At 40.3% G+C, this 14327-nt stretch overlaps 1 protein-coding gene across 6 annotated transcripts in view; it reads right to left on the bottom strand.

Annotated features, from left to right (window-relative positions):
- SNX10 (sorting nexin 10) overlaps positions 1 to 14327 on the bottom strand; it is an 83729-nt gene that overhangs the window by 14598 nt on the left and 54804 nt on the right. The window contains exon 1 of one of the 6 annotated variants that reach the window (XM_037737922.1): positions 12662 to 12697. The exons of the other annotated variants lie outside the window; for them this stretch is intronic. Coding sequence (XP_037593850.1) covers positions 12662 to 12682 — 21 coding nt within the window. The 5' untranslated portion in view covers positions 12683 to 12697. Of the gene's footprint in view, positions 1 to 12661; positions 12698 to 14327 lie in introns of those variants that run through there. 6 annotated transcript variants of the gene reach the window in all.

Here is a 14327-nt window from a genome sequence, read left to right as displayed (position 1 = left end):
TTGTGCATGCAACCCAGCCGCGTGAGAATAAGCAGTAATAACATATTAACAGAAAAATGAACACCTCCTTTTACATACTTTTCTATTTTTAAAATACATTTCCCATACATTAAATCATTTCATCTTCATAATATCTTTGTGTTACATATAAAAGTTAGAGATATTAAAAATCATATATAGTAGATAATTTTGTTCTTTTATAAAGATAAGAATGGGAAACATGGGATAAAATTTAAAACAACACTTTTCAAGAGGTGCTCTTTACTAAACAGGTTTAGTTTAAAAATATGAAAATATACAGCAAAAAAGTATCATGTATCACATGATAAGTTTTTAAATGTAACGTATTTACTCAGTGATCATAAATTTGCTGAGTTTGACTTTAAATAATACAGCTTTTTTATAATATTGGGACTTCAAGACTGGCATTCAGGCATTTCTTACTGCTTCCTGGGGCACATCTGAGAGGCAGGCTACGAACGCTCAAGATCAGAAGTAAAAGAGAGATCGGGGGCTTTCTGGGCAAAGTACCTCTCTTGTGTCAGACAGATAATTAAATGAGACTCTTCATTACAGGCAATTTTTTTAAATCAAAAAAATACACCACATTCTTTGAAAGTAACTTTTGCCACCTATCAAGTTTCACCTTCTAGGGCAACACACTTTCCTTGCACTAGAACTCCTGTCCCACTGCCTGTCTTCAGTAGACAGGGAGTATGAATTACTGTTCCAAAAAGTCTTATTTTAAAATATTTTCATTACGTATTTTTAAAATCATTTAGGGGACAGATTAAGAAGAAGATAGGCCAGGCACAGTGGCTCACGCCTGTAATCCCAGCACTTTGGGAGGCTGAGGTGGGTGGATCACCTGAGCTCAGGAATTCCAGACCAATCTGGCCAACAAGGTAAAATGCTGTTTCTACTAAAAATACAAAAATTAGCCGGGCATGGTAACAGGCACCTGTAATCTCAGCTACTTGGGAGATTGAGGCAGGAGAATTGCTGGAACTCAGGAGGCGGAGGGTGCAGTGAGCAGAGATGGCGCCATTGCACTCCAGCCCAGGCCGACAACAGCAAGACTCCATCTCAAGAAAAAAAAAAAAGAAGAACAAGACAACAACATAGTGATGCTCTAAATGCTTTAGCCATTATTTCTTTTCTTTTTTGTTTTTTGAGATAGGGTCTCACCCTAGCACCCACGCAGGAGTGCAGTGGTGCAATTTCAGCTCACCGCAGCCTCAAACTTTAGGGCTAAAGCGATCGTCTTACCTAAACTAATCCCACTCCCAGCAGCTGGACTACAGGTGGATGCCACCATGCCCAGCTAATTTTTTAACTTTTTATAGAGATGAGGTCTCGCTATGTTGCCCAGGCTGATCCCGAACTCCTAGGCTCAAGCAACCCTCCTGCCTCAGCCTCCCAAAGTGCTGGGATTATAGGCATGAGCCACTGTGCCCTGGCCATTATTATTTCTTCCTCTCTATTTCCTTTTTTTTAAATGCACATTAAGAGACAACCATTATTTCTTTAAAACACATGCTAAATTACAAAAGGAAATTAAAAAAAAATTTTAAACCAAAGTATCCATAATAGCCCCTAACCACAATATGATATGGCACATTCTGCCCAGGGTTGGAAACAGAAGCAAAAATCCAGGTACTCTGCTCTTGGTCTATGCTTTTCACCTCCATCTCTTGTCACTGTATATGTGTGTGTGTCTCTTAAATTCATTTTCCTATAGTACTTTTCACATACCCACAGTTCTCAGAATGAATGATCAATCATTTAAAATGAAAAATTCATTTTAATTTCACAGTGTCCCAATGCCAAGGCCTATGAATCAATGAACAGAAGGACAAATAGAAATAGGAGAGAAGCACAAGTCCACACGTGTGTGTGTGTGTGTGTGTGTGTGTGTGTGTGTGTGTGTGTATTTTTTTTTAGACAGGGTCTCGCTCCATCACCCAGGCTGGAGTACAGTGACATGATCTCGGCTCAATGCAACCTCTACCTCCAGGGTTCAAGCAATTCTCCTGCCTCAGCCTCCTGAATAGCTGGGACTACAGGTGCGTCTCACCACCACACCCGGCTAATTTCTGTATTTTTTTTTTTTTTAGTAGAAACAGGGTCGCACTTCATGTTGGCCAGGCTGGTCTTGAACTCCTGACCTCAAGTGATTTGCCTACCTTGGCCTCCCAAAGTGCTGGGATTACAGGTGTCAGCCACCACACCCAGCCAAAAAATAATATATTAAAAACCATACTTTAACACTACACTGATACAAAGGTGAATATATTAATATCACATAGTAAAACCTTTTCTTATCCTGAAAGTTCATTTTATTATTCTGATGTAAAAAGCAATTAAATCAGGGTACTAAATATAAGGTGGAAAGAAAAATATAAAAGGAATTAAAATATTTGCATGGGGTCAGGTGTGGTTGCTCACACCTGTAATCCCACCACATTGGGAGGCTGAGCCAGGAGGATCACATAAGGTCAGGGGTTTGAGACCAGCCTGGCCAATGTGGTGAAACCATGTCTCTACTAAAAATGCAAAAATTAGCTAGGTGTGATGGCAGGCACCTATAATCCCAGCTACTCAGGAGGCCGAGGCAGGAAAATCACTGGAACCTGGGAGGCAGAGATTGTGGTAAGCCAAGATCACACCACTGTACTACAGCCTAGGCAACAGAACGATACTCCACCTCAAAAAAAAAAAAAAAAGAAAGAAAGAAAACATTTTCATGGATGCTTAAAAGTAGTATGGTCCTGGGCAATGGCTCTAACAGAGAAGCCAGCCCTGCCTTCACTGTGATTAAAGGAGGATGTTGACAAGAGAGGACCAAGTCATCCTGCACACTTTTCACAGAGACAACACGGACAGCTCCCGGTCATCAGGTCACCTGATACCCACATTCCCTCAGAAGGTGGTGGCAGCTTCACTTTTCCACTTAAGAGCCGGAAGTTCTTGGATATACCAAAAAGGGAGATTATTTCCAACAGCTCAGTGTTCCACATTAACAGTAGAAGACATGATATATTACTGATATAGCGAGCCTTCACAGAGATTAAATAAAACAAAAAGAAAAGAAAACACATTTGTCAATTTGCCACAAATCTGTTATTGAAAAAAAGAATTGCTTTGGCAGTATCTCTTATTTAAAAAGATAAAAGATTTGACCAAAAGGGAAGGGGATGTTGAATACATATTCTAAAACCATGCTGGAAACAAAAATATCTTCTAAGAACACAGCAATGCATTTTAAATGCACTCAAAATTCAATGCAGCACTAAGACTCCACATATTTTTTCAATTCTGAAAATCTTTAACTTGGCATGCTAAATATCACTATTCTCTTATAGATGGCAAACTTTTCTTCCTTTTCTGCTCCCTGAAACATTTCTGTGCCCCTGAGAGCCATCCCAGGCCACTGTTCTTTGCACCCTATTGCAATTCTAGGGTGACCTCATCCAAACACATTCAGCCCCCTTGAATGAATTGATGGTCCCCATCCAAAGCTCCATCCCAGTTCAGGCACCTCTCCCATGGATCCAGCCTCTAGCCTGATCCACCTAGAAGTCCCCTGAGCATGCTATGCCCATACCCTTCCCACATCATCCTGCTTCCCTTCTCAGTGAAAAGCATCTCCCACCAACCCCAGCAAGAAACCCAGTTCCCCCAAACTTCTGTGTTTGACTCATTCCCCAAATCCACAAAGACCAAGTCCTTCAGAGTCATTTTCCTTGGAACCCCCAACAACTATTCCCTCTGCTGTTCCCTTGGTTTAAGGACCTCTTTCCCAACATTAATGCAAGAACTGCTAATTTATCTCTGGGCCCATGTCCAATGCATTCCCCACATGAAGACAAGAATGGCTCCAAAACACATTAACTGATGATGTTGCTTTCCTGCTGAAAATCCTTCAAAGGCTGCCCCATAACCTTCAAGAACAAGTTCAAACTCCTCAGCTAGTACAATACAGCCTTTCATGATTTTCACTCTGCTTTCAAAGGCTAAGTGTAGGTCCCCATATGCAACATGCCACTTCACACTTCCGTGCCTTTGACCAAGCTGTTCTCTTTGCCTGGATTGCTGGGCCACCCTACTGCCCTTTTTAATTTTTTTCTAATCTTCTCTTTTCCTCTACTATTTTTTGCTAACTCCAATTTGTTTTTCAAATGCAATTTGGTCACCACTTTTTCTGGGAACCCTTCTCAGATTCACCCAGTCTGACTTATCTAACCCTCCTCTGAGCCCCTAATGGCTCTGGGTTGCCTTAGGCATAGTCCCTGCTCACCAGGACCTACCAGGCTGTATTGTAATTACCTGTAGGCCTCCTTTAACAGGCGCTAAGCTCCTGTAGGGCAGCTTAGGCTGTCTTGTAAGACTTGAATGCCTGATACATCCAATGCATTCAATTAGTATCATTTAATGAATAAATAAATGCCTGCAGGAATAAACAAACTGCCTTCAGGGAAAGAAGATCAAACTTCACTTGAAATTAAAACATCATCTACTTGGATTCTCGGGCTCCATGAATTAATGATAAGTTATTTAGCAGCTGGTCTAAAGTTTATCTTAATTTAACAAACCCCTTCCTCTAAGGATGTGCCAATTAACAGCGTAAGGATACAAGAGCAATGTTTAAGATCTGGGAAAACAAACTGTTTTCCAGCACTCTGAAGAACTCCAGAAGCACCTATTTACATAGAAATAATTGAAAATCCTTCTGATAGCTTCAATAACTTAGTCCCCTAAGACTTGTACCAGGCAACAATTTGTTAGCCTAGTTGGAGTTAAAATATGTACTTGAAAGTAATAAAAGTACATTTATTTTAAAATATTCTATAATTCACATGGTTCTCCCCCTCCCCCACTCTGCAATTAGCAGGAATTAGTGAAGTTTCGCCATACTCTCAGCTACAAATAGCACACCCAGGAAGCCAAGGGTCACCTCTAATCTCTTAATTAGACGCATCCCTCACGACACTGCCTGCCATCCTTCAAAGGAATGTTGACAGGCTGTCAGCCACAGAAGACAGCTCCACAGCCCCTTACCTAGAATCATATGGATTTCCTAGGAAAATTGCTTCAGCAGCTGCAGTTAGTCTATTTAATAACCTTATTAAACACTTTAATGACTTCTTGGGCCTAATGACTATATGTAGTATGAAAAAGCCAGGAAGAGTGGAATTAAAAATTTAGACTAACTGTCCCTACTGTACTCCATGTGAAAACAGACTTCTAAAGAAAGACAGACTCCTAGACTCTTTGAAGATCTAATTCCTGTGCTCTCCTATAATAATCACCCTTTGATTTCAATGTACCCTGTTTTTTCCCCATTTCCACACCCCAGGCTTGACCATTATCCACTTCTACTCTGTCCTTTTTTCTTGGCCCGTACATGAAATGAAACTAATAATAAAAATAACTATATTGCATTTATACAAGAGCACTTGACATGTGGCAGGCATTGCACTGTTTCACAAATGTTTTCCTTCAATCTTTCCAACAACCCTCAGAGCTCAATATATTCTCATCCTAATTTACAGATTTTAAAAATGAGGCTTTAAAGCTTAAGCAACTGGCCCAAAGTCAAATGACCAGGCTGAGCTAGGCTTCAAACTCAGATCTGCCTTGTCCCAAAGACTGTACTCTCAAACATGTTCTATCTAGTGATTCTTATAGCAATAATAAATATTAGGCAATTTCCAATTTTACTGTAATTGCATTGTTTTGGATGCGGAAGTTTTTTCTGCTTTTATTAGCTAAAATACCAGTTCAAACAACATGCTCTTCTCAAACTCTGTCCTTCTGTGTTCTTAAAGCTTCGTATTTCATTTTTGCATCTCTAGCACCAAGCATGGTGCTAGCATATAGTAAGTGCACATTAAATGTTTCAGAATTAACCAACTGGTTACAAGTAAGATTTTTTTTAAAAGGCAGAGGTTCTCTATGCTGAAAATCATAAGATGCTATTGAAAGAAATCAAAGCAGAGACATACTATGTTCATAAATTGGAAGACTCAACATAGTAAAGAGATAAATTCGCCCCCAATTGATCTGTAAGTTTAACACAATTCCTATAAAAAATCTCAGCAAGATTTTTTTTAAAGACACAGATGGGCTTATATTAAAATTTATATAGAAAAGGAAAGGTCTTAGAATAGCCAAAAAATTTCTGAGAAAGAATAAAGTGGGAGGAAGCCTTCTTCCCAATGTTAAGGCTTGGAAAGTAGCAAGACAATGGAGTCCCAGAGAAGGACAGAGTAGATCAATGAAATGCAGAATAGAAAACCCAGAGACAGACCGACACAAATATGCCCACTTGACAAAGGTGCAAAAAAAAAAACTCAGTGGAGAAGAAAAAGCCTCTCAACAAATGATTATGGAGCAACTGGACATCCACAGGCCAAGAGATGAACCTCAACCTAAAGCCTGCACCTTATACAAAACTCAACACTAAACAAACCACAGATGTAAATGTCAAACATAAAGCATCAGAGAAAACTTTTAGAAAAAAAAATTCAGAGAAAATCTTTCAGCCTAGTACTAGGAGAAGAGTGCTTAGACTTGACCTCAAAAGGGCAATCCACAGAAGGATAATCAATTAAGCTTCACCAAACTAAAAATCTTTGTTCTGCAAAAGACACCATGAATAAGGTAAAAAAAAAAAAAAAAAGCACATTACAAATTGGAAGAAATATTTGCAAATAACACATCTCACAAAGGACTTGCATTTAGAATACATTTTTTTTTTTTTTAATAACCTCTCAGACGGATGAGGTGGCTTTCTCTTGTAATCCCGGCACTTTGGGAGGCCAAGGAGGGAGTATCCCTTGAGCTCAGGAGTTCAAGACCAGCCTGGGCAACATGGTGAAACCCCATCTCTATGAAACATTTAAAAATTATTTAAAAATTAGCTGAGTGGGGTGGCTTGCACTTGTAGTCCCAGCTACTCAGGAAGCTGAGGTGGGAGGATTGCTTGATCCTGGTGGGTGGGTGGGAGGTTGCAATGAGCCAAGATCACGCCACTGCACTCTAGCCTCAGCAACAGACAGACCCTGTCTCAAAATAAACTCATTCACTCACTCTAAAAACTCAATATTTAAAAAACAGAATTTAATTAGAAAACAGGCAAAAGACATGAAGAGACATTTCACCCAAAGAGGGCATACAGATGGCAAAAAAGCATGTGGAAAGATGTTAAATATCATTAAACACCAGGAAAATACAAATTAACCCCACAGTGATATAGCATACATACCTATTACAGTTTCTATGGGGATCCACACTATTTTTTATTTTAGCCATTGTGATAGGTGTGTTTTTAAAATTTTCCATCATAGCCTATCTTGAATCTTTGTAGCGCAGTAAAAATGAGTAGGTGTTAACTGTAAAAATATTTACTTAGATTACAGAGATATCACAAAAGACAAAAGCTAATAAAGCAGAATGTCTAGGTGTTAAGTGAATATTAATTTTTCATAGCTTTGATGAGAATTTTCTGTCATAAAAATGTAAACTTGTCTCAGTTTGTTCTTCCTTCTTGGGACATTTTTTTCCTACTTCAAAGTAGTGTTTTACAGGTTCATGCATTTAAACTGGAGACTCATTCATTCATTCACTCACTTAAAATATATTGTGCACCAAAAATGCGCTAGGTACTTTTCTATACAACTAATGATTATAGAATTTATCAATGTCTTAATCACCAGAGTGCTATTCAGGACCCCCATATAACAATCTCACAACTAAAATCTAGCCTATTTCACATGCTATATTCTTTACAAATAACAATAGAAAGGCAGAAGGAATATATCAAATAACGTTCCTTTATTTCCTAAAACAGCTGTAACAAATAACTTAAAAGAAGTAAGACAAGTGATATTACTTGCCACTCTATAGCATGGAGATGTTTAAATACCATCCTCTGGTGGTACTGAATGATGATTTTTTGAAAAGCTTTTATTACTTCAGGATAAACAACTGTGGATGAGATTTAGTTAGACCTGCCTTTTACACGACTTGTAACAGTTCATGACATTGCAAGTTTCTTTACACAAGTAGTATCCCAAATCAGCAAGAGTTACCTTTTCATATCTCATAACACATTAGGAAAAGTGAAGTTAAAATAAAAATTAAAAAAAAAAACCTCGTCTTTTGCAACAAGAAATAATTGGCATCCACAAGGATGCAATCAGCAAAATCTAGAATGTGAAAATCTCTATAAGGCAAACGATGCAATTTCTTCAACAAATAAATTGCAAAGGGAGAAGAGAGAGAATTAAAGACTTTAAACAATGTTATCAACCAAATGCAATGTGTTGTCCTTATCTGAGTCCTAATTAAATAGATAATTAGAACAACCAGCTATATAATTTTTTTTCAAAATAATCAAGGTAATTTGAACACTGAATATTTGATGATATGAAGCAATTGTTTAATTATTTAACATGAGATAATGTGGTCCATTTTTTAAAAGGTCATTTGTTAGAAATGCATACTGAAATATTTACAGATGAAATTATATAATATCTAGAATTTGTTTCCAAATAATTTACTGTGGTAGCAGGAGGAAATAGGTGGGGTAGGGGTATAGCTTGGCTATGAGTTAATAATGAGTTAGTAAATTGTTGAAGCTGGGTGGTAGGTACATACATGGGGGTTCATTATATTTTCATCCCTACCTTGCATATTTTTTTGTTTTGGGGGTTTAAGAGGCGAGGTCTCACTCTGTTGCATAGGGTGGAATGCAGTGTCTATTCATGATTGTTCACTGTAGCCTCGAACTTCTAGGCTCAAGTGATCCTCCCGCATCGGCCAAATAGCTGGAGTTACAGACATGCACCACCACACCCAGCTTTATGCAATTTTTTAACACAGATGGGAGTATTTATATAGGTATAAATACTATTTTGTTTACTGGTTTATTCGCTGTACAATCTTTCAGAAATCTTTTTATGTGAGCATATATACGTCAATGATATTTTATTTTAAAATAAACTTTTTAATTTTAAACAGTTTTAGATATAGAGAAATTATGAAGATGGTACAGAGAGGTCCTATATACCCCACACTCAACTTCCCCTATTATTAACATTTTATATTAGTATGCTGCATTTATCACAATTCATGAATCAATACTGACATTATTATTAACTGAAGTCCATACTTTATTAAGATTTCTTTAGTTTTCACCTAACACCATTGATCCGTTCCATGATCCCACCCAAGATACATTATATTTAGTCATTGTCTTTCCTTGGGCTCCTCTTGTCTGTGACAGTTTCTCAGGTGTTCTTGTTTTTCATGACCTCTACAATTCGAGGAGCCCTGGTACGTATTTTGCAGAATGTCTCTAATTGGGATTTATCTGATGCTTTTCTTATTATTAGATTGGTGTCATAGGTTTTTGGAAGGAAGGCCACCCATTTCAGAGGGTAAAGTGCCATTTTTATCACTTCAAGGGCACATGCTATCAACGTAGCATCACCACGGTGTTAACAGTGATCACCTGGCTGAGGAAGTGTTTGTCAGATTTCTCCACTGTAAAGGTATTCTTTTTTCATTTCTTAACAAATATGAAGATGAATTTATGTTTACTAATTCTTTCTTTTTTTAAGCCACTTCTAATTTAAACAGAGCTGGTGAAGTGTTTCTTGAAATGTGTTAGAACACTAAGCTGGAAGAATGAGATATTAAACTATAAATTCTATATGATCTCAGTTTTCTAAAAATGACATATACATATATATAGAAAAAGACTAGAAAGAAATATCCCCAAGTTTTATTTTTCCTGTATACTTTTCCAAAATGTTCTGCAGTGAACCATTATTTTAAAATCTGGAAGAAGGGTTAAAAAACAAAAAAAGAAGGAAGATCTTTCTCTGGGACAGGCTCAGAAAAAAATATCAGAGCCCTCACAGTAACTGTAACACAAATGTAGCGCTCAGAATGACAGCAGCATTCTCTGAAACCTAGTGTGTATGTGTGAAGACGATATTCCCAGCTACTTTTCTTTGCTTACAGAAGACTGTAAATTGCCTCTTATGGAAACTTAACTATTTTTTCAAATAGGAACACTTAATAACTGAGTATAACAGAGACTGAGAAAAGATGTAGAGAGGCTGGGAGATGAAAAAGGGAGGAAGAAGAAAGGAGGGAGAGGGGAACAACAAATTTAGGTTTTGGGGAGTAGGAAAATATTTGTCTTGTTGCTTCCCATCAAAGTACCCAGCATCGCAGGATCCTAGATATTATTATTTATTTGTTAATGATATTCATCAGTTCCAGCCCAGTCAGTTTCCAGTCCGTTTCCCAATATCAAAAGCATGCTTTCCTAGATAGAGCAAGTCCAAAATATTACCATAGGTCAGCATAACCATATCCTGAACATATTAATATTAACCCTAGGGGCTGCTCATCCAAAATGGCAACATATCCCTCCCTGCCTGCTCTCCCCATAGCACCCCATCTCCTCCCTCAGTGGTGGTGTCCTCATGGTTTGTGCAACTCTCTGGGGCCCACTCCAGCCTGCCCTACTCAGAATATTCCCTGCCAAAGAACTGACAGATGTATCTTCGCTAAGGTGTCAACAACCGGTAGTGCCTAGAAGCTGCTGTTATACCTACTACCTACTATGAAGTATGTGCATTTTGGAAGGGGAAAAGCACTTGTCCTAAAGGGATAAATCTCTAAAAGGAGAATGCAGCCATCATGAACCAGGAGAGCAGGGGAGACATGCACGCATGCGCACATACGTCCAAAAAAGGTTTCAGCCTGCGCTTCAGGTCGCATCACATGGGGAGGAACAGTTTAGTTATACTAAGTGAGCCCTGGGCCAAGGAAAGAGCACAGTGCCCTTATGGAGGGAGCAGCAGCATAACAGGCGCCCGGGAGAGAGAATGTCCAACTCCATGAAATGGACTGTGTCCAGTCGGAGCAAATGCTCACTCATACGCCCCACAAGATGAGTTCCGGGAAGTTGAGGCAACCATCCTGAGCAGGGCAGAAAAATCACACAGCTCAGTCTGGACATTCAAATATTAAAAGAACAAAACTGCCTAGCTCCACAAAAGACACTGTCTGAAAAGTGCTTCCTGTCACAGCCACCTGCCTTTCCATTTGGAGTCTGGGTTCTGTCTCATTAAACAGAAGAGTTGATTCAGTTGGGTCCATCTAATTATTCTTATTAAAATATGCAACCATAATATTTTAATTGTAAATTAAAGTTGCACGCATGAATGAATCTGAATTCATTTTAATTTCACAATGGCCCAATGCCAAGGCCTTTTTATGGAGAAGATCCATCAGCTAGGATACTGCTCTCCTGGGAATTCAAACCAATGTGCAAATAGAACATGTTTAACTAACAAGGGAGATTCTCACTCCCTTTTCTCCTCTTTCTAGATTTATTACAGTCATAAAGCTATTTTAACAAGAGCGACTACATTTGATTCCTCACCCCCAAAATGTTAAAAAAAAATTACTAAATGTTAAAGTTAATACTACCAATTAGATAGAACCAAGATGTCACTTCCAGGCTGCATGAATCTTGTACAAGGATGGTAAATAAATCTCAATTCACGTGCCAATCTCATGATTAATTAGTAATGTCTGCTGTGGGTGCTAAGAGGAAAGTGCTAAATACTCAGTGTACCCTCAGTCTAGATTCCAAAACAATCAGTCCTACTGCATTTGGTGCTTACATATTCCATTAGGTGGAACCTGAATTACTTTCCCTAAACAACCAGACACTAAGATATTAAAAGGCTTGACCTAAACCTTCTCTATTTCTAACTGGCATTGACGACAGGCTGCTGCTGGGGAGGTGACTAGATAAATACATCTTTTATAGTTAAAGGTTTAGAAAGCTGCTTCTTGACTTCTAGGATAAGGAGAAGTTAGCCAGTCAATACAGCGTGAAGGCTAGGGGAAGGGATTACTCCAGGCAGTGGAAAAAACATGTGTAAAAGTCCATGGGGGTGAGAATGCATGGAACATTCAAGGCTCTAAAATAAGCTCTGAAATGAGGAACAAGAAGTGCACTACAGTGGCAGGTGGGGGGCAAGAGAGAAGTTTGGAGAAAGAAGCAGGTTTGGATCTTGCAGAGTGCTAGAGACCATGTGCAGGTGTTCTGACTTTGTTCTAAGGGCAATGGATTTGAAGCCAGGCGATCATTCTAGCTATACCAAGTGACTCTGCACACTGTCACACATGGGTGCTGAGAGGGTAACTCCATCACGACTCCTTCGGGAGGATGACCAGCAGCTCCGCCCTTGGACCCCACCTGACTGCCCATGTGTCCAGCTCTTGCTTTGCCTGGTTCTTATTTGCATTCTTTTTCTATAATAAGTAGTATCTGTGAGGATAACAGCTCTGAGTTCTGTTTTTCTTGTGAATTATTAAACTTGAAAGTGGTTCGGGAAAGCCCCAAACTTGCAATTGGTGTTGGAGGCAAGGGCAGTCCTATGGGAACTATGCCCTTAGCCTTGCAGTTTCATTAAGTTCATGGGCGGGTATTTCCCGGAGCAAGCAGCTTGGTCTCAGTATTACTTAGTACAAGATGAAAAAAGCATGCATGGTCTAGGTATTGCGTAAGGTCACCTCTGGGGGTGGAAGTGAGGGGGACTGACTGGAAAGGGGCACAAGGTACCTTCTGGGGAGCTGGAAACATCTATACTTTGATCTCAGTGGTAGTTACACAGGTGTATAAAAATCCATTTAGGCCATGCTCAGTGGCTCATGCATGTAATCCCAGTTCTTTGGGAGGCTGAGGCAGGAGGATCACTTGAAGCCAGAAGTTCGAGACCAGTCTAGGCAAAAAAGAGAGACCCTGTCTCTATTAAAACAAAAAAACAAACAAACAAATCCATTGAGCTACGTACATAAGATTAGGATACCTTATGCATTTTACTGTACATATTATAGCCCAGTTTTTTTGTTTTCGTGGGTTTTCTTCTGAGACAGATTCTCACTCTGACACCCAGGCTGGAGTGCAGCAGCGTGATCTCAGCTCGCTGCAACCTCCACCTCCCAGGTCCAAGAGATTCTTGTGCCTCAGCCACCCAAGTAGCTGGAACTACAGATGTGTGCTACTACACCTGGCTAATTTTGGTATTTTTAGTAGACATGGGATTTTCCCATGTTGGCCAGGCTGGTCTCGAACTCCTAGCCTCAAGTAATCCAACCATCTCGGCCTCTCAAAGTGCTGGGATTACAGGCATGAGCCGTAGTGCCCAGCCAATTTTTCTGGTTTTTTGTTTTTGGTTTGAGATAGGGTCTTGCTCTGTCACCCAGGCTGATGTGCAGTGGCGTGATCTTAGCTCACTAGAACCCCTGACTCCTGGGCTCAAGCGATCCTCCCACCTCAGCCTCCTGAGTACCTGGGACCACAGGCACACACACAACCATGCCCATCTAGTCCAATTTTTAAAAGCTAAAAAACAAACCAAAACACTGCCTTTGAAAATGGGGGAGCCCAGCCTAGGACACTAAGTGTGGTTTGGACTGCTGAGGAGAACCTGAAGCCAAAGATGTGGCTAAAATTAAGGGTGTGAGAGCTAGCAAAGGACTTTCTGGAAAGATTCTCTGAAATAAATTGTTTAGTGCTTTAAATTTGGGCAGGGTGAGCTGGGACCCTGTGACTGTGTGAATGTGTGACTCATGTACATGTGTGTGTGTGTGTGTGCGCGTGCGCACACGCACGCTCCCTAGACAGGCCCCTATGCTGCTTCCTCACTTCATCAGCCTCACCAAGTGATGACGTGCACTGCACCACGTCAGCAGGCAGGGCAATGGGTACTGCCAAAGGAGGGACACTCAGTCGGGGCTGGCATGAGGGCTCTCCTACCCTCCTGCCAGTCAGAGAGGGGCTCAGGAGGCTGGCATGGAGACTTGGGAAGCCAGGCTGCAGGCGGAAAGGCAAACCTTGCCTATGTTGTATGAAACCAAGCCCAGGTGACAAAGGGGGCAAACCTGAAACTAATGGCAGAAATTCCCCTAGGCTGCTACCCGAAGGAGAGAGAATTCAGGGATGCCAGGCATGGTAGCTCACGCCTATAATCCCAGCACTTTGGGAGGCCGAGGCAGGCGGATCATGAGGTCAGGAATTCGAGACCAGCCTGGCCAACATGGTGAAACCCCATCTCTACTAAAAAAACAAAAAAATTAGCTGGGTATGGTGGCAAGTGCCTATAGTCTCAGCTACGCAGGAGGCTGAAGTGGGAGAATTGCTTAAACCTGGAAGGTGGAGGTTGCAGTGGGCCGAGGCCACACCACTGCACTCCAGCCTGGGTGACAGAGTGAGACTCTGTCTCAAA

The sequence above is a fragment of the Cebus imitator genome, unplaced genomic scaffold (assembly GCF_001604975.1).
Source record: "Cebus imitator isolate Cc_AM_T3 unplaced genomic scaffold, Cebus_imitator-1.0 Scaffold45, whole genome shotgun sequence".
NCBI lineage: Eukaryota > Metazoa > Chordata > Mammalia > Primates > Cebidae > Cebus > Cebus imitator.
This window is presented reverse-complemented; position numbering and strand designations above follow the sequence as displayed.